Source organism: Hoplias malabaricus, chromosome X2 (genome assembly GCF_029633855.1).
Source record: "Hoplias malabaricus isolate fHopMal1 chromosome X2, fHopMal1.hap1, whole genome shotgun sequence".
NCBI classification, from domain to species: Eukaryota; Metazoa; Chordata; class Actinopteri; order Characiformes; family Erythrinidae; genus Hoplias; species Hoplias malabaricus.
Genome location: NC_089819.1, coordinates 1,349,755 through 1,371,923, shown reverse-complemented (window position 1 = coordinate 1,371,923; position 22,169 = coordinate 1,349,755). Strand labels below are relative to the sequence as shown.

General features: G+C 38.7%; 1 protein-coding gene across 2 annotated transcripts; it reads right to left on the bottom strand.

The window, feature by feature from the left end:
* Positions 1-5,156: 5,156 nt before the first annotated feature.
* Positions 5,157-21,083, bottom strand: LOC136676347 (endoplasmic reticulum membrane adapter protein XK-like). Of its 2 annotated transcripts, none has more exons than XM_066653289.1 (3): positions 20,798-21,083; positions 14,579-14,841; positions 5,157-8,502 (listed from the first exon to the last, which is right to left on the bottom strand). In XM_066653289.1, exons 1-3 carry the CDS (start codon positions 21,040-21,042, stop codon positions 7,715-7,717), a joined length of 1,296 nt encoding a protein of 431 aa, XP_066509386.1. In that variant the 5' UTR covers positions 21,043-21,083; the 3' UTR covers positions 5,157-7,714. The 2 variants fall into 2 exon arrangements, with proteins under 2 accessions (XP_066509386.1, XP_066509387.1); XM_066653290.1 differs by lacking the exon at positions 20,798-21,083 and adding an exon at positions 15,464-15,517.
* Positions 21,084-22,169: the final 1,086 nt, after the last annotated feature.

Here is a 22,169-nt window from a genome sequence, read left to right as displayed (position 1 = left end):
GACTGAGTGGTGTAGAGAAGTGAAAGGCATTCAGTATTTAAGGCTGAGGGCTGTAGAGGAAGTCTGACATGCCTGACAGAATCAGCCATCAAAAGAGACAGTGAAAGAGAGTTTTACTCGTCTGTAAGTTTTTACTCACTGTTTGAACTCCCACCGAAACTTATTTGTTACTTGAGTTGTTTATTTTTGCAGTACTTTTGGATTGTTTACCTTCTCCTGTATTTGGAGATATTTCCATTTACGTAATCTGAAACAGCAAAAATAAGTCAATACTAGAGCCACTAGCGGCTATCTGCGGGTTCAAGCACTAACTGGCTTCATATGGCAGTCAAGTTAAATCTGACAACTCCTGTAGTATGAATTGATCGGGAGAGGATGTATTGACATTTGTGGCTATGACAAAATTGTTAGACATTGAACCACGTCGGTATGTGCAGTGTCAGATTATTTGTAATAGGTGATTGTGTTTGTGACATGTGTTCTACAGTCTCTGAGGTGTGTTTGTTTCTGTGTGATGTGTGTGATGTCAAAGGGCCATTGTGTGATGTATGTAATTTGTGAGCAGTGCTTTTAAAATTGGACAGACAGAATAGTAATATTATATATTACTATATACATTATATACTATAAACTTGTATATTACAGGTGCTGATCATAAAATTAGAATATCATGAAAAAGTTTATTGATTTCAGTAATTCCATTCAAAGAGTTAAATTTGTATATTATACTCATTTATTACACACAGACTGATATATCAAGTGTTCATTCATTCATTCATTATCTGTAACCGCTTATCCAATTCAGGGTCGCGGTGGGTCCAGAGCCCACCTGGAATCATTGGGCGCAAGGCGGGAATACACCCTGGAGGGGGCGCCAGTCCTTCACAGGGCAACACAGACACACACACACATTCACACCTACGGACACTTTTGAGTCGCCAATTCACCCACGCGGACATGGGGAAAACACACCAACTCCTCACAGACAGTCATATCAAGTGTTTATTTCTTTTAATTTGATGATTATAATCAGGACATTACTTTTGTTATGATTTGTTTTATTCTAATGTACTGAGTGAGGGTAAATGGCAACTTGAAGAGGTATAGGTGACTTTATAATTTTTAATTATGATAAATATTCATATTCACATGGTATGACCATTGACGTGTGCAGGTGAAAAGGATCTTAACCTCTATATAGATCAACAAAACAATATTTAGTTTTGTAGTTCTATCTGGTGGTGAAAGAATTTACTACTGTAACATAGTGTTGCTAAACAGTTATAGTATAAATGCACCTACAGAACTATTTAAGGGAGTACTACTCTATGGACATATATCTTTAAATCTAGATTAAAAACCTACCTTTTTAAACAAGCTTTTGGTTAATCACTCACCTTCAGGTTACTCCTTCTATATTGGTGTTCGGGCTGGTTTTCATATTATCACTGTTCTGTGTTAACCCTGTCATATCACCATAGCTACAGCATTCTTAGTTAGCTGTGTAGTAACCGCCAACACGCTGTCTGTCGCTGGGTTCTCTTGCCTGACCAGTGGAAGCTTTTTTCGCAGGACAAATTTCCCCGTTCTTTACCATGAACCTACTAACCTCTGTATTTATATTTGTTCCCTTTGTCTGGCTTTCTTTCTCCTGTCTCTCTCTCATGCTTTGAGATGTCCTGCTGCTCTCCAGGTGTTGCCCTGATCCAGCCCCTGTGTCCTGTACAAGATCCTGTCCTTGTCTCATCTACACTATCATGCTTGGCCATGCTGTTTTATTTCAGATTAACTCTGCACCTAATTTTAACTCACACTGAATCCCTGATCACCTCCTCCTTCATCAGACTCATACATCACTAATATCATCATCCTCACCATTTTCATTTCTGCTTCTCCATCATCACTAATATACTACATTTATATTACTATAACCCCTTCATCGGTCATTTCACTTTTACTTCTGTTCTCTGTTGTGTCTCCGGTGTCGACCCGAGGAGGATGGGTTCCCCGTATGAGTCTTGGTTCCTTCCAAGGTTTCTTCCTCGTGTGCTGAGGGAGTTTTTCCTTGCCACTGTTGCCCCTGGCTTGCTCATAGGAGGCTTGGACCCGGATCTCTGTAAAGCTGCTTTGTGACGACTTTTTGTTGTGAAAAGCGCTATATAAATAAAATTTGATTGATTGATATGTGGTATCAGCCGAATCCTAAAGACCTGACCTATAATAATTATCAATAAAATGTTGAACTTTCATCACTATGTGGCTTACTGGCCCCTCCCAATAATAGAGATCCAGCATGAATTCTAGAAATCACCTAGCACCTAGAAGCACCTAGAACTCAAAAACACTTTCCCCAAAAATTTAAAAACTGCACATGCTTGATCAGTATGAGGATCAGATGACATGATTAAATTGCGGTGCCACTTTAATCCTAGATGGCGCTATAACACAAAAAAGCCCATTTTAATAAGTTATTGTCCAATTGTAGCGCCCCCTTTTGGTGGATTGGAGTCATATTGTATATGCTTCTTCATAGTAAGGCCATACGTAGGTTTGTCAGATTTGGTCTTGATTGGGCTTTTGTTTGAGTTACAGCTGAAAGAATGTTTAAAGCTCCACACACTTCGATTAATTGATTTATTACAACAACAGTTTGTCCAAATGTTAAACTTTGTTTGATAATTATTGACGTACAGACTCTGCAGATTCTAACAAAGTCAACTGTTTGGGAATAGAGTGAAATTCCACAGACTAGATCGAAAAGATTCAATTTTAAACAACTGGTGATTGAGAAAATATGATGCATTTTTTGACAACACTTGCAACTACAAAGTTGTGAGGCCCTCTGCAGAGTATACAGAGAAGTAAACTGCGTGTTTTTTATTTTTATGCACTTAGGGAGTAGCACCAAGGACAAACCATTCAAACCCCATGATGATTGGACCTTGTTAAGGTTGTCAAACATCTGCTGACATCTGATTGGCCGATGATGATCACGATTTTGCCCGAATCGATTTGTCCTTAATTTTCCACTTATAGTCTTGCCCACAGAAGCAGCATGCCAAAGTAGAATATGAAATTTGAACACATTTGAGTAAAGTTTGAAATTGTTATAAATTTATAAGTAAAACATATGATAAGCCGAAGAGGTTCATTTGCATATGGCGGCCATATTGAATCGAAATTTCAAGGGTTTTTTTTGATAATTATTAACCATCAGACTCCTGCGAACATTTTGCCACCAAGCTCAAGAGAATTGGACAAAAATCCCCGGACTAGTTCGCAAAAGTAGGTTTTGCAAGTAGTTTGCAAATTAGCGCGAAAATAACGTGGGAAAATGTAATTTTGACTAATTCATTTTTGATTTGTCAGGACCCAAGGAATCAGGGGGAAAAAGATTTTTGTCTCTACGCCTCACGGTGTAGGAGATATGAACCTAAACGCGTTTCACTTCGTTATAGCGCCACCATTAGGCCAATCGGTGTATTTTTTCTTGTCCTCCGAGACGAACACAAACTACATCTACCCTCCAAGTGGGGAGTCTTTACGCACAATGACTTTTACAGGAGAAAAGGGAAAAAGAATAATAATAAGAAAAACCGTAACAAATACAATAGGGTTTTACGCACTGTAGTGCTTGAACCCTAATTACCCACCAATGGAGCAGAAATAGAGCAATATCCTTATCTCAGTTCATGCTTTTAAACATTTTCCCTCCATTGTCCAAAAACTCCTTATGCCTTTTCACTGCTGTGAGCAGAAAGAGAGAATGAAAGCCCATCATACTAGACTGACACCCTTTGTGTTTTTTTTTTTTTTTTGCCATTTACAAACACCAGAACTTTATAAATAGTTAATCAAATATTAAATTCAATATTAACATTTTCTACTAGCATACTGGCTGCAAGGCTGGAACACACCTTGGAACATAGTCCATCACAGGGGCCCTATGAACACACTTGCACAGCGAATCCATCTTTTTTTACTATGGGAAGAAACGAGAGCACTTGGAAGAAACCCATGCAGACACAGGGAGAACACACTAAACTCCTTACAGACAGGGACCCGAGGGAGGGCTGGAACCTGGAACTGTGTGATAGCTACCTTTTGTGCCATCATGCTACCCAAATGAAAATATCAGGCATATCATTTTTAGTAGAAAGTCTTTGTTACAGAGTACCCTTACATTTACTGTTAAAACTGAATATCACCTCATTGTGGAGCAGTTCGTACACGTGAGTGGTGCCATCTTGTGGTGTATTTTAGGCTAACCATGAGTTACAAGCCTGGACTGGGTTTCCCAAAAGCATCTTAGAACGAAGATACTTAAGTAGTAGATTGAGCATCACACTGAATACTATCTCTCCCTGTTAAGATGATCTTAACACTACGATGTTTTGGGTAAACTGGGCCCAGTTCCATGAGGTGCATAAAAATAACCTTGTCTACAGCATAAGTGCTGTTTTTGTTTTAACCCACACCTACGCACAGAAGACAGAATAGTTGGTCACTATGGAGACAAAAGGTATTTGTACCGTACAAGAATTAAAAATAAAGATCTAATCAGGTTGACAACAAGAATCCTTAAGAAAATCCTGATTCAAGAATGATGGGACTGGGGAAATATCTATAATTATATCGCACATGAAGAAAATAACTTTTTTTTGGGATCATTAGCTCATTATTTGTGGACCTGAAGTCTTGTCCAACCCACAAACAACCCAGTCATTTTTTTTTGCCTCAAAATAAAAAAAACGTTCAGAATTGTCCAGCTCAAAAACGTAGTTAAATGGAGCAAAACAAACACATTGAGTGAGGACAAATAAGATTAGAGAATATGAGAATAAACAGAAGAAATAAAACAATGTAAATAACAAACAACTGCTTCTGCTACTCATGCCTCACTGGTGGACTCTAGATTAATCAGAGGGTCATTCTCATTTAAAGGAACAGGTCGTTTTCAAAAAGTCTTTTTTGTGGAAACGGGAAGATCTGAGATGTGCTGTGTGATGTTTATGGTATTTTGACCAAAGCATGTCACAGGCATTTTTTAAATATGTGGGACGGGGTATAGTATGTCCCCTTAAACATGTGCTGCAAAACCACAAATCCACATTTAAGTCATATTTATTTGCAGATTTTTATTTATATTTCTTAGGATTTGCTTACAGAGGAAAACTGTTGAAAGCTGTAGTTTGAGATTACATTTTGCCTCCATTTGTATATCTGAAAGATGAATTCAGTCCTGTTATACATCCAAACACCAGAGGGCACCAAAGGCATAAATACAATCATCAATAATCACAAACCTTTCCATATATTCTATCCTCTATTAGCAAAATATTTAACATCATAATATGTAAAGGTTGCATTTCCATTTGAAAACATGTACAATTGCAAGTAAAAGAAGTGCAAAACTGTGTCAATACTTTAAAGGAATGTATATATATTTTTTAAATCTTGAAATATCTTAAAAGAATTTGTTGTATAATTAGCTAATTTGCTAGTATATATAGCGTAGTCATTACCTACCACTCTAGTTCACTCTAGTCACCATTCTTTACTGGGCGAGTGCAAGTCTACACTTGAGCAGGGTACTTTTACAATTCTGTGATAAAGCCGCTCAAATAAGTAAATCAGAATATTGTAAATTATCTTTAAAAAATTTTCAACTCCTCTAAAAATTTCAGAAGGAGATAATGAGATGAGTTCAAACGTGTAAGTACAGGTAGCATCACTGCATGTGTCAAACAAGAAGAAATGGTTTCAGGTGGAATTGCTAGCTACGAAAATGACACATGAAAATGATATATGATTAGACACTTACATATAACCTGGCTTTGTTTAAAAAAAAAACCTTGAAACTTTGACAACAAGCTAAAATTAATCTCCATTAATCAGTTTAGAGGTTGATTGTTACCTTCCACTATTATGTTTAACATGTTTCTCTCTGGATCCTATTTATCTTTTCCCTAAAATATATCCAGAATGTGATTTCACCTTTTTTTGGAATGAAAAGCTTTCTTTGAATTGAAAAACATTTTTTTTTTATTTTGGTTACTTACAGTAACATACTGCAAACATAATTTCTCATTTACTACTAATGTTCAAACTACATTTAAATGTGTCCCATATCCGATTTTCTGACCAAATGGGTTTTATCTTTTCTTTATTATGTCCACAGTCCATGTATCATCAGTTCACATATAATAGCAGGTAAAACATTGGGTAAAGACAAATTATGAGAGAAACAAACAAAAAACAGTAATACAGTCATGTAATATGAAATGGTGTGCTGTACAATATTTGGTAAAGGCTGTAAAGTGATCTTTATAGAGTTTATAATGTGTTAGAAAGTAATGTTAGATTTTACAAAAAAACAATCAAGTCAAACATGCAGTTAACACTTTCACTCAGCACTGTGCTCAGTCACAAGAGTGGACACTCATGCCTGTTCTGTGCTTGATTTTGGCGTGACCCCTGTCCACACACTACAACCCATTTTATTGTTTTCACGGTTCGATTGGTTACATTCTCCATGGTAAAATGGAAGTTTGTTTTTCATATTTTTATATAAAACAAAGAATCCATTCATTGCCTGTAACCGTCTATCCGTAAAGCAAAAATGTATTTTTCATTCTCCCCAAAAAAAAGTATGCTTTTACATCTCGGTCACTGAAAATGGAAATTTCTCTATTTCTTATATTAGGATTTGATAATTTAATTTTATGAAAACAGAATGACCAAAAGATGCAGGAACCTCCCTCACTATCCATCTTTCCTTCCCATAAGCGTGAAACTGTTAGAAATGTTGAGTTGGATTGATATAAAATCTCATGAATTCAGATATGGATGTTCAGATGTTGATGTTTTATTGCTGTGTATCGGATACATATCAGATTACTGTACCACAAATGATTGTGGCCAAAATAGGAACTGAAAACGTTCTTTTTGTGGTGAAGCCTTTTTTCCTGTTCATGGCACACATGAAATATTTGTGTCACATATGAAGAAATAGATCAGATTTGGCCCATTTTTACCTGATGTGTGACCGTAGCCTTACGCTCTGCCAAATATCAAAAGAAAGCACATGTAAAACAAATCAACTGAAAAATCGCAGTTGCGTAATTGCATTACATTTATGCTTGTGTTGAATTATCATTCATCTCTGAGCTCCACAGGTGGTTTAAGTGACCCAGCCATAATTAAATCACCTGTGTCACACCTGGTTTTCCTGCAGTCAGCCTCAAATAATTTGATTTACATTTTGTGCCTTCAACTCATATTGCTACATCCCCAAACATTACTTGTGGTCATAAATATAATCCTCTTCCAAAAAAACATTTAAAAGTCCTCTAAAATCTGTTCAAAACACTTTCCAAATAAATATTTACTCTTTTTAAAAAAGACAGCAAGATACAGATAAAGACTAACCGACAGAAGGAATAAGAGCTCCAACATTACATTATAGAAGCAGCATTTTCAATGTCTTAAGGTTAAAATTTAGCAACATGCATCATCAAAACCCCATGCCACAATCACTGCAACAACTTTCGCTTCATAACCTGAAAGGAAACACAAAAAATCAGGACATTTTGCCTTCACTCAGTCTGATGAAGATCCCTTCATACATTCCTAAGACAGCTTTGAGTATCTTCATTGGCTAATCAAGCTTCTGGTTCATAAGGGGCACTTTAATGCGCATTAACTGTCAGTTTCAGCACAAACTCTGGTTGATTTCTCCATTGGTGACAGTGTCTTTGACTGTTTCAGATTGCTCCAGGCCAGGCTTGTCCTGAGGCTGAGTGTAAGGTACGGCAGGTAACTTTAGTGACCCACAGCATTCCCACAGGCCCTGTGCCGGGCTGGATGAGAATAGGCGTCTGCAAGGGTGGCAGCACTGGTAAAAAAGCAGCATAAAGAAGACAGCCATCGCATAGCCAAGCAACAGTAGCAGCTCCAGTACGGGCGCGTCTACTTGACGGTAGAAGTCTGTGCGGTGGACGTACCAGAGCGAGGTGAGAGCGGCGTTTTCAGCAAAGCGCAGGGAATAGTAGGTGGCTGAGCGGCGCCAGCCATGGCCTTTGTCGATGAGATCTGGGTCATCCAGCTTAAGTTGCACAGCTGACCAGCAGAAGACATTGATGCCAGCATAGAGGAAGGTGAGCATGCAGAGAACAATTGTGGTGCCCACACGTGTCAGAGTCTTTTCAATGTTCTCAGGGAAGGGTGAGTGGCTTCTCCAGAAGCGAACCCATGGCTGCAGAATGAAGAGCATGAAGCTAAACAGGACCACAGGCAGCACCCACACCTTCAGCACAGAGCTGAAGAGCACCAGCACAGTTACACGGGTGGCTATTTCAAAGCCACGCCACATGAACACACATAGGTATGCCGCAGGATGCACCGAAACCTCATAATCATCGTAGCGGATCTTGATTGCCAGTATATTGCAGCGCAGGGCACCGTACACAATGGAGAGCAGAGAAATGACCATCAGCGTGCCTGAAAGGAGGAGTGTAAATATTATTAGTATATAATTATGTATTTTATGTTATACAAATATAAGCAGTTCCCAGCTTATTATGTAGCTTTTGTCTGCACCTCATGCCCATTTTATCACCACAGGAAAGGACATTCTGATTCTCATCCACAACTGATCAGATATTATATTTTGTTGGACTGTTAACTTTATTAGGCACACCGTGAAAAAATTCATTCATTATCTGTAACTGCTTATCCAGTTCAGGGTCGCTGTGGGTCCAGAGCCTACCTGTAATCACTGGTACCTCACAAACCTCACACACCAACTCCTCACAAACAGTCACCCGGAGCGGGAATCGAACCCACAACCTCCAGGCACCTGGAGCTGTGTGACATCACAAAATATGAACAGTGTATAGCTCAAAAAAGAGACTGAAAAGCTCCCAGCAACACCTAGATTTAACACTTGAGCATATATACAGTACAAGCCTCGTCAGTGAACTATATGAGCAAAAAACAAAATCTGATAAATACACTGGTCCTACACCATTAAGAAATGTATAGACCAGTAATAACACCTTAAAGTCTATTCTATAACAGTTGTATCCAGTGTAAGGATTTTAAGATGGTAAAATCCTGATCTAGTAACTGCTTTAATATGACACTAAAACTGAGATCTGAGTCCATTAATATGCCAAGGTTGCCAGTTCTTTAGATTTGAGGGCTCTCGAGTCCAGATGCGCAGCCAATCTCTCTCATTGCTGTTCCTAAATAGAATAATCTGTTTTATCTTTTCTTTTTTTTTTTGTTGTGTCCCATCCAGTTTGTGATGTGTTCAAGGCACTTGCATATTGAGTCAACTGGACCAGAGTCATTTGGGGACAGGGCCATGTAAATCTGAGTATCATCTGTATAGCTGTGATAGGACAGCCCATAGTTTTGCAGAATCTGGAAGCATATCTGGAAGAGGAAGCATATATAAATTAAATAAAAGTGGACCAAGATTAGAGCCCTGGGGGACACCACAGGTCACTGGCATGTTCTCAGAAATATTTTCTATTTCTACAAAGTAGTTTCTGCCTTGCAGGTATGAAACAAACCACTTTAGGTCTGTTCCTGAGAGTCCAACCCAGTTTGCGAGTCTATCTATAATAATCTTAGGGTCAATGGCAGCACTGAGGTCAAGTAGTAATAGAAGAGATATCTTTCCAGCCTCTGTATTTAAGCGAATGTCATTAAATACCTTAATTAGAGCAGTCTCAGTGATGGATTAGACCTCAAAAACAAAATGTTAATTAATTAATAATAATTGAGGTAAAATGTTAAACTAACTGGGCACTCTGCTGCCCAAATTACAGGAGTGCTGATATTCAATATAATAGCACTTGCCATATAGCTTACAATACAGTGTGATTATAGCATTGCACACAAAATTGATTCTTTTATTTCTTTAGTATTTTCCACATTAATGTTATGCATTCCTTTGTTTGTTTAGCCCAAATGTTAATATATTTATTTAGATATTCTAAACTTGCATGAGAGAGTCTCTTGCTTTCTGTCATCACTTAATAGCTCCCAACCAAATATAACCAAAGCCTGACCGCAATAAAAATTACCACTGCCTCCTAAGGTGTTTTAACACCAAGTTGTAAATTATAAGTTTTTTCTTTATGTAAGTATCTTCTTTCTAAATGTGTTTTATTCTTTCTTTTACTTGCAATTTAGCAATGCATTAAATAACTGTCAATTCACATTTTGCTGCTTGGAAAGTAAACACGATTATAAATCCTTACTGTGAATAAAGACCTGCTTTCTATTGAAATACATGTGAAAAACCCAAATAATTATGATAAGCATAAAAAGAAGCAGAGAAGAAAGAAAAGAAAAATGGACTTGGGCAAAAGAAGCATAGACAAAGAAAAATAATCACCTACAATATAAAATCTGTCTATGCTAAGGATGTAAACAACATTGTTATTGATCTGTGGTGACATTTATCACTGTAATATGCAATTACAGCTATGCACTGAAAAAAATCTTTGGAACATTACAGAACTGAATATCCCAAGGGTTATGTTAGTGTTTGGATATGAAATAGCATACGTTAGCTCATCCTGTTTCTGTGAATCTGACCACAGCTGACACTTTGTATTACAAACTCCATTGTTCTTTATCTCCCTTGTGGGAAGTCAAAGTACACTTTCTCACTCCACCCAGGCATCAAACCTAAATAAATCCACAATTTAAGTGTAAATATATAGTTTCCCCAGCCTGTCAGCTGATCTAGATCCAGGCATCGTTCTTCTAATCTTCACCTACAACATTACAAGCCAAGTACATGCATGCTCAGAGGACGGCTGCTAAGCCTGTTACACAGTTTTGGGTCTACACAACACTTGTGTGCCATGACAGTGCAGCAGGCCTCGTGCTTAAATGGAGAGGAGCCTAAAGTAGCAGACAACACAAGCACTCCTCCACTGCACAGATATGAGGGCTACTAGACAAAACTACTTCTTTATAAGTTGCACCTTTTTTTCTTTTTTAAATCTGTGCAATAATTTAAGCCTAAAACACATGTTTTCTTCTAAACATTTGTTTAGTTTTGTCAGTCCTGGAAAGTGAAATCTGCTACAGGGGACAAACTTGGATTATGCATTCATCTGTTAATTTTTGTGCACTATTTTAATGTATTGGAAGTTTAATATCCTGGGTGCAAATGTATAAAATACATCAGTATGCCTCTCAATGTCGAGATTCCAATTCTGATCAGTGAACAGTTATTTTTGTTCAGCGTCAAACTGATCAGTGAATAATTCTTGTGCTTTATAATGTAAAATGTGCGTTCTTTGTAGAGTATGTGCCTTTATATTTAATTAGAACATCAACAAAATATGTAACCAACATTTTTCATACAATTGCACCACGGACTGTTAGAGGACCAGCTTTTAAATCTACATACTGCCAAAATTAATACAGAGAGAGATTCTAAACTTCATTAGGCATTCTACAATACCTTATTTAAAATTAAATGTATTCATTGTGAAATGCAGCTGTATATCTCTACATAATACATACTATGTTACTACTAACAATATCATGGGCAGCCATGTAACAAATCTATTCTGAAAACACACAGACTTTAATCACACAATAAGCAATGTTACGTAGTTGAATGTGTATTTCTTCCTGTGCCTAGAGTAGGCAAGTGTTTGAGTATTGAGTCTACATATGAAGTGTAGTGCTTCAAACATAGCTAATTATAAAGCTCAGTAGGTTTAAAAAAAACCTCAGCATTGGTACTGGTAGATACTCAATATTACAGAAAGTGTTATTGTGCTGTCTGGGGGAGTAAAAATATTGTATTTGTGTAAAATTGTTTGGACTGATAAATTTAAATGTTCAAACTTTTGGTGTAGAATTTGTTTCCTTTGGAAGCTACACTACAGGAAGATATATCTAAGCACTGATATCCTTTAAAAGCAAGCATGCATCCTTGAGATACAGCTTAAGGAAGCAGATATTAAAATAGTGTGAAATGTTCCGGTGCCATGCTGCAAAGCCAAGAGGAGGGTGTAGAATGTAGCAAAGAGGAGGGTTTAAAATTAGTGAGCTAATGCTACATAATTGTGCTTATGAAGAGAGCTGACTAGAGAAACATTCAGAGAACACACACTTTAGTCTTATGGAAGGGGTTTAAATATTCAAGAGTTTGCCTGTGGGCAGTAAACCACAGTTAAACTGAACAATTTAATTCTTATTCTGCAGTCGTTGTGTTCTGGCTAAGTATAAAATAAATATATATGTTATACATACAACAATCAGCCACATCTCAATGTCCTCCTTGTTTATACACTCACTTTCCTTTTCATCAGTTCTTTTTACAATATATCAACACTTCATAATTCTGCCATTATAGACTATTCCATCTGTCACACTGCCTATCCCAAAAGCTCAGTTTAACACTGTCCTTCATTATATAGGAATCCCACAGAACCACTACCAAGTAGAAATTATTTGGGTGGGGGATCATGCTCATGACAATGCCAAGTGGATAAGACACAGCAGTGCTGCTAGACTATTTAAAACACCTCTATGTCACTGCTGGACCAAGAATAGTCCACCAACTAAAACCATCCAGCCAACACTGGTGAAGGATTGATTACATGTTGACTAATTATAGTTATACCTTAGAATTAAGATGAATTTACTTTGTTTTGAGAATTGTGTATGAATCCAAAATAATATATTTTAGGAATTTTCTACTTAACATTAAATGAGTGACTTTTTGAGGCGGAAATTGGCCTGAGCCAAGAAACTGCCCCAAGAAGCTTTAAGACTTCCATATTTCCTGTGCCAATGACATCATCTGTGTCCTGCCCCAAGCCTTGCGTTCAGAGTTAACTACCCTTCATGCTGTACCCTTTTTAGTTGGCAAACCACCACAGCCTGTCTACAGAGGTTTCACATCCTTGTGAAAACTGCAGAGATTACTTGGGTATCTCTACCCACCACTGACACCTCCTACACGTGTCCACAAGGCCATGACCATTGTGAGTGATATCTCCCATCACTTTTAAAGACTCCTGCCATCTACAGAAATTTGTTCCACCAGCACTAAGCGCTGGAACACCAACTTCCCTGATGTCCGCTTACTGTCCCATCGTGCCACCCCCAAGCATCCACCCGCACTAGATTAAAAACCTTGACAGACTATCTTAACAATAAATGCACAACTGCGCTTTCTTTAATTCCTTCATTAACTTATGTAATTTCTTATCTAGGACACTAATACGTTTTTGTGATGTAACATTTTTGTCTGCTATTTATTGTTTATTAGTTTAATAATAGAAAAACATAGTTGCTCTTTGTGTTATTCTGTGTCTTGTTGCTGTACTGTGTGTCACCTTGATTTAATTTATTTTGTCTATTTAGCCATAAAATCAAAATACAATTATATTCTGTGGATTTGCACCATGACACAGTGTATATAGATATATGGGTTGTAAAAAAAAAAAAAAATTAAAAAAAAAAAAAAAAAAAGTGGGTAAAAAACACACCCAGTTGCCCTGTTTGATCGTTGACTGTGGATTATGATTGGAAAGACATTAAACGAGAGCTCATTAAACTCATTACTGCCATATCAGCGCATACTTGATACAACAGTATGTTTTGGGGAAGACAGTAGTTAAGGTGCAATTCATACTTCACTAGTTTGCAGTTCTGTGCTGTTTTGATAGATGCTGATATTTTACGGTATGCTGATTTAATAATACAGAAGTTTAAAATGTGGCTGTGGCCAACAGCTAAAAAACACAAATTGCAGACTTCTGGGAAAATGCATTAAAATGTCAGTGTCAAAAAGACTAGGGGCTGGTTATAGTGCTTGATAACCAGTATGAATCAGCAGCAGACATTTCCTGCAGGCCTCAATCACATGCAGCTGGATATTTCTAAAGAAATCCATTTTTATCTGTTACAAATAAATAAACAAAATCCAAAATACTTGTGCACCTGTCCCTACTTTTGTGTGCTGCAGGCATTAGTTTCTAAATTTGTTTATGTTTACAGAACCCATTCTGAGAAATCACTGGAAATCTTTTCTTTGTATATTTGTCCATTAAATTAGGATTCAAGAGAATCCTAGCCATTGTAAGCATCAGATAAATATGTAAAATAAATCAGTATATTATTTTACATGGTAATTTACTACATCTACTAGACTATAACCTTATTTCACATCAGAAAGTTAATGCAAAATCAGCTCTAATAATTCAGGGGATTCTACAAATATTGCGGCTTTAAAGCAACATGCAGAAATATGGGGTGACTATCAAGAGGAATTTGGTGAAAACTGGATGAGTAATAAGAAAATCCCCACTGATTTAATCACAAGAACTCTTTCACAGGTATTTGTGATCTTGAGCACCAAAATATGGCAGATATGGAGACATATTCGTTTGTGCGAAAACATGGCATCTGTGTATGTATATCTGTGCTAGCGATTACATTAAATACTATACTAGCAACCAACTTAGATGCAAATTGGCAATACCCTAATACATGAGGAATGCAACATGGATTTTGTGCTCTGCCTTACCTCTCCCAATGGAAACACCCCCCTGAAGCACACAGATGTAAAGCTGTAGTGTGAGCTGAGGGGCAGAGCCCAGGAAGGCCTGGATGACGGAGGTGCGAGCAAAGGCTGCCCGATGGGTGACCAGCTTACCCTCCGCCTGCCCCACCTCCTGCTCCACCTCCTCTGTTTGACCGCTGCGGGGCATCTGCTTCTTTCGCGTGATGGTGACATAAGGCTCCTCAACTTTGCCTGAGCTCCCATAGATACAGAAGGCATCCAGGCACCTAAAGGAACAGCAAGAAATTAAAGTTGTATCATTAGGGCTAAAACTAACATTCATGAAATATATTGGTACTCGTAACTGATCAAATACACTGCACTGAGTGATTCTAACTCAAAATATACAATATAACAATTCAATTGTCTTCAGCAATTTCTTTTTTTATGAGCTTGTGAAACTAAAAAATTGATTTAGCAGAGTCCTGTTTGTGGTTTTAAGTAAAAATAGCTGTATATGATAAATTTAACTGAACTTAAACATAATGTGTTTATGGAACGTGGGGGGGGGGGCTGACGGAGGTGGACGCACTTGCTAAAACACAGAATACTTTTATTTAAACAAAAGATAACAAAACAAAGACAGACAAACTTGGACCACACAACAGCATACTTAGACAAAGAAAGACCTAGACAGGGAGACTTGGACAGAAAGACTTAAACAGAGACCTAGACTAAAGAGACAGATACAGACAGAGAGCTAGAGATAAACCTTGACAAAGAGAGCTTATACAGAGACCTGAACAGAGAGAGCTGATAGACTACAGACAGAAACCACAAACGTACACAAAGCACAGGAAAGGACACACTAACAGACCAGAGAAACAAACTAGAGAGACACAAACCAACTTGATAGGAAAGAGCCTGAGGAACAGACAAGCCAAACAGACCATAGACAGACAAGCAAAGGTGGAATGTCCAAAAAACACACAGAGACAAGGGAACTTAAATGCACACCACAGACAAGAAACACCTGGGACAGCTAACGAGAGAGCAGGATTACAAATAACACTGATGAGGAGGAGGAACAAAGGCGGGACAAGGGCGGAGACATGTTACAACAACAAACAGAGCCATGTGCTAAGAGAGCACATGGCAGGGAAAACACACGACAGGACAAAATCATTAATATAGAACCAGTGTGCAGCACATTTCAGCCAAGATGGCAGATGGTCTGGGGTTCACTGCTTTTAGTGAATTTCATGTGGACAGACTCATGTATTTTTTTCATGTGTATTTTTGCAGGAGGAACAGTGGTGCAACAGGTAACAGGTCCTGGGATTGTCAATCCGAGACACTCATCAGATCACTGCATTGAGGAATTTGGTGTGTTCTCCCACAGTCCAAAAACGGGTAAGTGATTTGACCAAGCAAAAGTGTTCACAGGTGTGAGTTTGTGGTGCCCTGTAATTGACTGGTGCCAGGGTTACATAGATGTGTTATTAATACAAGGTTAATTCAGAAGAACATTTAACAATAGGTTTAGACAACATTCAATATTTTGTTAAACAATAATATTTTAAATAAAAACTATTTGTTAATAGTACACAACAATTTTAAATACTATTGCTCATTGAGTTCTATCAAGCATTAAATGAAGTAGTAGACACTTAAAGTAAATTTTTATGCTTACTTCTGACATTCATTGCATGTCTGTAACCGCTTATTGAGTTCAGGGTTGCAGAGGGGTCTGGAGCCTACCGGGAATCACTGGGAACAAGGAGAGAACACACCCTGGAGGGGGCGCCAGTGGTACATACACATTTACTCACATTTATGGACACATAGTAGGGAATCCACGTACCAGCATGTGTCTTTGGAATGCGGGAGGAAACCAGATCCCCTGAAAGTAACCCACACAAACATGGGGAGAACACACCAAACTCTTCACAGTCACACAGAGCAGGGCTGTCACTGGTTTTAAATATTTGCATTAATTTGAATTCTGTAACCACTTAATGTGTTCAGAGTCACAATGAGCCTGGATCCTACCTGGAATCAGTGGGCACAAGCCTGAAACATGGATCGGAAACACTGGATCGAGCACAAGTCCAACAAACTGCATCACTCACTCACATATTCACTCACACTCAAACCTGTGGACAATTTTGAATAACCAATCCACCAACTAGCATGTGTTTTCTAGACTGTGGGTGAAACTACTCACAAATATTGACCCCAGATGGGGCTTGAACCTACAACTCCAGATTCACTAAACTGTGTGACAGTGACACATACTTAAATATTGCGATACAGTGTCACCCTAACAAATAAATATATCATTAAATATTTAATTACATCAGAAATCAGTTTTTTATTTCAATATATGATTAAGCTGTTTATTTCTTCCTTCCCAAAGTTCCACTACAGTTTAGCCATGACTAATTCCAAGTGAGCTACGATTGCTCCTGTCACATGATGTTAGCAAGATGGAAGGATGAAGGCTAGCACATGAATCCTCTGAGACATGTGAAGTCAGCCAAAGCTTGGATGGGAGATATCTCTCGACCATTGTGAGAGATATCTCCCATCACTTTCAAAGACTCTTTACACTCCTACCATCTACAGAAACTTGTTCTGCCAGCACCAGACTCTGGAACACCAACATCCCTGATGCCAGCTTACTGTCCCAACAACCCCCCACCCAGCATCCACCTGCACTAGATTAAAAACCTTGACAGCATGTCTTTTAACAATAAATGCACACCTGCAGCTGCACAACTGCACTTTCTTTAATTCTGTCATTAAATTATGTAATTGCTTATCTAGGACACTAATCATCATCATCATCTTCTTTTCCGCTTTTCCATTTCAGGGTCGCGGTGGCAACAGGGCGAGCAAAGAAGACCAGATGTCTCTGTCCCTCGCAACATCCACCAATTCCTCCTGGGGGATCCCAAGGCGTTCCCAGGCCAACCGGGAGATATAATCCCTCCTAGGACACTAATCCTAGTTTAGAATTATGTTTTTATCTCTATCTGTAAAGTTACAGTTGACATTTGTTTGTTCTTCAGTAAATATGCTGTTACTGTTACTCCTGCAATGCCCATTTCTATACTATCTTGTTATCTTGTTTAGCAAGTATGTTGTTTTGTGTATTTTTGTGACGTATAATTTTTATCTGCTCTTATTTAAACTCCTTTAATCACAAAACCACTAGGCAGTGAAATGCCCACATTGACTAGCACAGTGCTGAGTGACAGGGAAACAGCTGGGGGAAGCTGATCCACCCATAGAGGTCTCAAATGGCTAAGGTACCACCAGGGATTGAAACATTCATTCATTCATTGCCTATAACTGCCTATCCAGTTCAGTGTAGCAGTGGGTCCGGAGCCTACCCGGTATTACTGGGTACAAGGCAGGAACCCCCCGTGACCTTGAACTGGATAAGTGGTAAAAGATAATACATTTTTGAAAATATTTGGGCACTCATGGTAAAAAGATATGTACATTTTTAAGGGATATATATGTACTTTCTCTAGCAAAGACATTTCTGCACATTCACAGTTAAGGACACAAAAAATTGACCCATATTTTGAAGAATGTTAAATTTATTTTTGATGATAACATTCCAAAATCGTTGCAAAAAAAATGATGAATCAGTTCATTTTTACACACTTAATAATCCCACTCTCCTATTATGAATACGCAAACACCATATTACATTTACTGGTATTTACAAAGATTTACCTTGAACCATAAAGGTAAAGACATACATGTTTTTTCTGAGTCACGCCTAGAGTAATGGACTTCCATGTGAATATGTGCAGAGATGACTTTGAAAAACTCATGAAATCTAGTATTCAGACAGCAGTGTAATTAACCTGAGGGCTAGAATCAAGGCACAAATAGCAACATAAGCTCCTAGCCTGTTTACTCTCTCAAATTGAGTGCAGACTAATGCTGTTAATAACTACTCTATTCATCGTTGAGTACTCTACTGATTAATCTACTGACTGAACAATAACAAAGCATGTGTACCTTTCCAAAGAACAATTAGTAAGGTAAAAAAAAAGATTTTAAATAAGATATCTTAAAAAAGGATTTAAAATGAGTTTTGGGGGCGGCACGGTGGCGCAGCATTTAATGTTGCAGTCACACAGCTCCAGGGACCTGGAGGTTGTGGGTTTGATTCCCGCTCCAGTTGACTGTCTGTGAGGAGTTGGTGTGTTCTCCCTGTGTCTGCGTGGGTTTCCTCCGGGTGACTGTCTGTGAGGAGTTGGTGTGTTCTCCCTGTGTCTGCGTGGGTTTCCTCCGGGTGACTGTCTGTGAGGAGTTGGTGTGTTCTCCCTGTGTCTGCGTGGGTTTCCTCCGGGTGCTCTGGTTTCCTCCCACAGTCCAAAAACACACATTGGTGGGTGGATTGGCGACTCAAAAGTGTCCATAGGCCTGAGTGTGTGAGTGAATGTGTATGTATTGCCCTGTGGCGCCCCCTCCAGGGTGTATTCCCACCTTGCACCCAATGATTCCAGGTAGGCTCTGGACCCACCGCGACCCTGAACTGGATAAGTGGTTACAGATAATGAATGAATGAGTTTTGGGCTACATAAATGCAAAAAATATTGGCAAATTGTAAAAAAAAAAAAAAAAAAAAAAAAAGTTCTAGTTGATCATTTTAAGATATGCATTAGCTTCATTTAAACAGCTAATGAACCAATGATTATTTAAACGTGGTGCTAAATTTTAATACATTTTTTTGAATTAATTAATTAAGTAATCCTAACAGATCTACCAATATCTACTATTCAAAATAAATACACACCATGGCCCTTGAATAATCAGCAAACCAAAAATCTTCTTAAACACCATGTGTCCATGTTAAGGTGATTCATGGAATCTGGTTTAAAGATTTATACCCAACACTCCCCTTAAAATTTTCAAAGCCTGATCAATGTAGCACAGTGTTGCTGCTAAATCAGCCAAACCAGCACTGCTAGAGAGGACAGCTTTTGCCACTGCATAGTACACACCAGCTATCTTCTACTGTGCTAAGCTTCTATTTAACAAATATTTTTCAATATCCATAGATACTAGCAATGCTTATTAAGTTTCATTTTCGTCCATTGAATTTATATCGCCCTCTGAGTTTATCTTTGTTAGATAACATCAAATTAGTGAGCTATAAGAGACCCAGTAGTGGATGCCGTCTGCCTTTACTCCAGACAACATTGTGAGAAAGACAATGAAATGGAAGCATAAATCATTGATGAGCCAAGCAGGGTCCCTGAAACACTGTCTAACATTATCTGATTGTGCCTGCCATTTGAATTGCACCAGAAGGCAATGTCAAATACATCAATTATGGATATAGTCTATACGAGCATGACGGAGAGTTAGGGCCAGACAAAGATGTGGTGGTTGTGTTGACTGTTAAAAGAGGCTTTAGTGACCCAGCCACAAGCTGATATTATCACATTCCAGAGAATTGAACTTATGCATTCAAATTCTTCAAGCATCACTTAAAAAGCATTGGCTTACATTGTGGATGTTTGAAAAAAAAAACGTCATAATAAAATAATAATGGCTTGCAGAAGGACTCAAAATCTATTTCTGTTCCTTATCACACCTTAATATATTTATGACCACACATTATTTTATATTATTAAGAAACATAACCAGCAGGTTTCCTTAAGCTGGGCCACACTGAATGTTTCAGAAAGAACAATGAGTAATATAATGTTCTCGTTTCCTTGGGTAATGTGTATTTCCAAACTGTGACTGCAGCTTGACCCTATTGATTGGTTTGCCAAATAATTTCCAAAAAAAAAAAAAAAAACTCAGGCTATCGGAGATAAACAAAGCCAGACCTTCACACTCAGGCCAAGGCTTACACACGCTTGCTTCTTCTCTGTTATAAATCAGGACTTTTGGCTTCATGGTGTCTGAACATACAGTTGTATCCAAACGTTCTGAAAGCCTTGATGAAATGACAAGTTTAGTTGATTTCTAAGTGTAAATAAGCACATATCTTCCAAGTAAAACACAATCCAAAGCCTACTGTTGCTGTGACTGTCAACACATGATTAGGCTCGTTTCGTAAAGACAAATGTGACAATACCCTTCTTCAACATTCCTTTAAACAACGTGGACTAGGCTTGGCCTTCTCAGTGCGCATCACTGCTGAACATTATGACAGCAGTAAAAGTACATAAGCAAACAACAACCAATGAAAATGGAGCGCACCTGACAATGGGTCCAAGCTGTAGGATGTGGAGAAGCAGTACCAGCGGCCTGTCTCTGCTCAGGTCTCTGTGGATGAAAATGAGCGTGAGCTGCACCAGCACTGAGGGCACCAGCGTGAACAGCAACGTGAAACACTGCCAGATTTTGTCTCCTGCGGAGCGGTACGTGGTGCTAAGGTAAAGCGCAGCCGTCGTCTCGGCTGTGAACAAAGAGACCGACACTAGCACGGAGCTGGGCAGTCTCATCCTCACGCTGCCATCTTGCGCTTTTCCTGCGCTGAGCTCTCACACAGATCCCCTGCGCGCAGTCGGAGAGGTTCAACGCGCCACGGTTGATTGGCGTTGTGTTTTTCGCCCCATTCGGATTGCAAAAAGTCCCGCCTACTGAGCTGGGATTGGCTATTGGTGTGTCCCCCGGGCGCTGATTGGATAAAACTTCATGGCTCATTACATGGATACTTCCAAAACAACATAACGTTACTAGCCTAAAATATATTTGATCAGAAATTGTAGGTCACAATTAGAAGAGTATTGGTTCCCAGCTGGTTACCATGGAAACCACATTTTCCCTTAGTCATTAATTTGCGAACCACTTGAAAAGAGTTCAAACCAAGATGTATTTTCCAAAATAATTTAGCTTCGAGCAAATGTCGAGACCCGTACAGACCCACTATTTGAAAACCACTGATTTCTATTAGTATGCCGTTTCAAATGCAGCCTATGTTTCGTATAATGATTCTATGCCAGCTCCAGTATTAGAAAGAAGTCGTCTGTAGTCTACAGTATCTAATTAATCAATGCATTGACCAATAAAATAGCAAGCGATGAACTATATGTTATTTTTTTACAAAGATTAACAGAGAGGCTACGCCCCATTAAGTATGCACTGATATGAAAGATGTAATTAATTTGTTTCTTTGAAATAGGGCACAGCAGGTAGTGTCACAGTCACACAGCTCTAGGGGCCTGGAGGTTGTGGGTTCAATTCCCGTTCCCGGGGACTGTCTGTGAGGAGTGTGGCGTGTTCTCCCCGTGTCCGCGTGGGTTTCCTCCGTGTGCTCCGGTTTCCTCCCACGGTCCAAAAACATACGTTTGTAGGTGGATTTGCGCCTCAAAATTGTCCATAGATGTGAATGTCTGAGTGTGTGTCGCCCTGTGAAGGACTGGCGCCCCCTCCAGGGTGTATTTCCGCCTTGTGCCCAATGATTCCAGGTAGGCTCTGGACCCACCGCGACCCTGAACTGGATAAGGGTTACAGATAATGAATGAATGAATGCTTGAAATAGCATATCAACATTTACAATGATATCACAGTTTCACCTCTTTTTATCTTCTGTGTAACTCTCTTGTTTTTCATGTCAGTGATTGAAAGA

Excerpts from the sequence above, each read along its gene's own strand:
- LOC136676347 (XM_066653289.1), bottom strand. The coding sequence starts at position 21,042 with ATGAGACTGCCCAGCTCCGTGCTAGTGTCGGTCTCTTTGTTCACAGCC. Across the intron at positions 14,842-20,797 it reads CAGCTTGGACCCATTGTCAG|GTGCCTGGATGCCTTCTGTA; the intron begins GTGCGCTCCATT and ends CTGTTCCTTTAG. Across the intron at positions 8,503-14,578 it reads GGGTGTTTCCATTGGGAGAG|GCACGCTGATGGTCATTTCT; the intron begins GTAAGGCAGAGC and ends TCCTCCTTTCAG.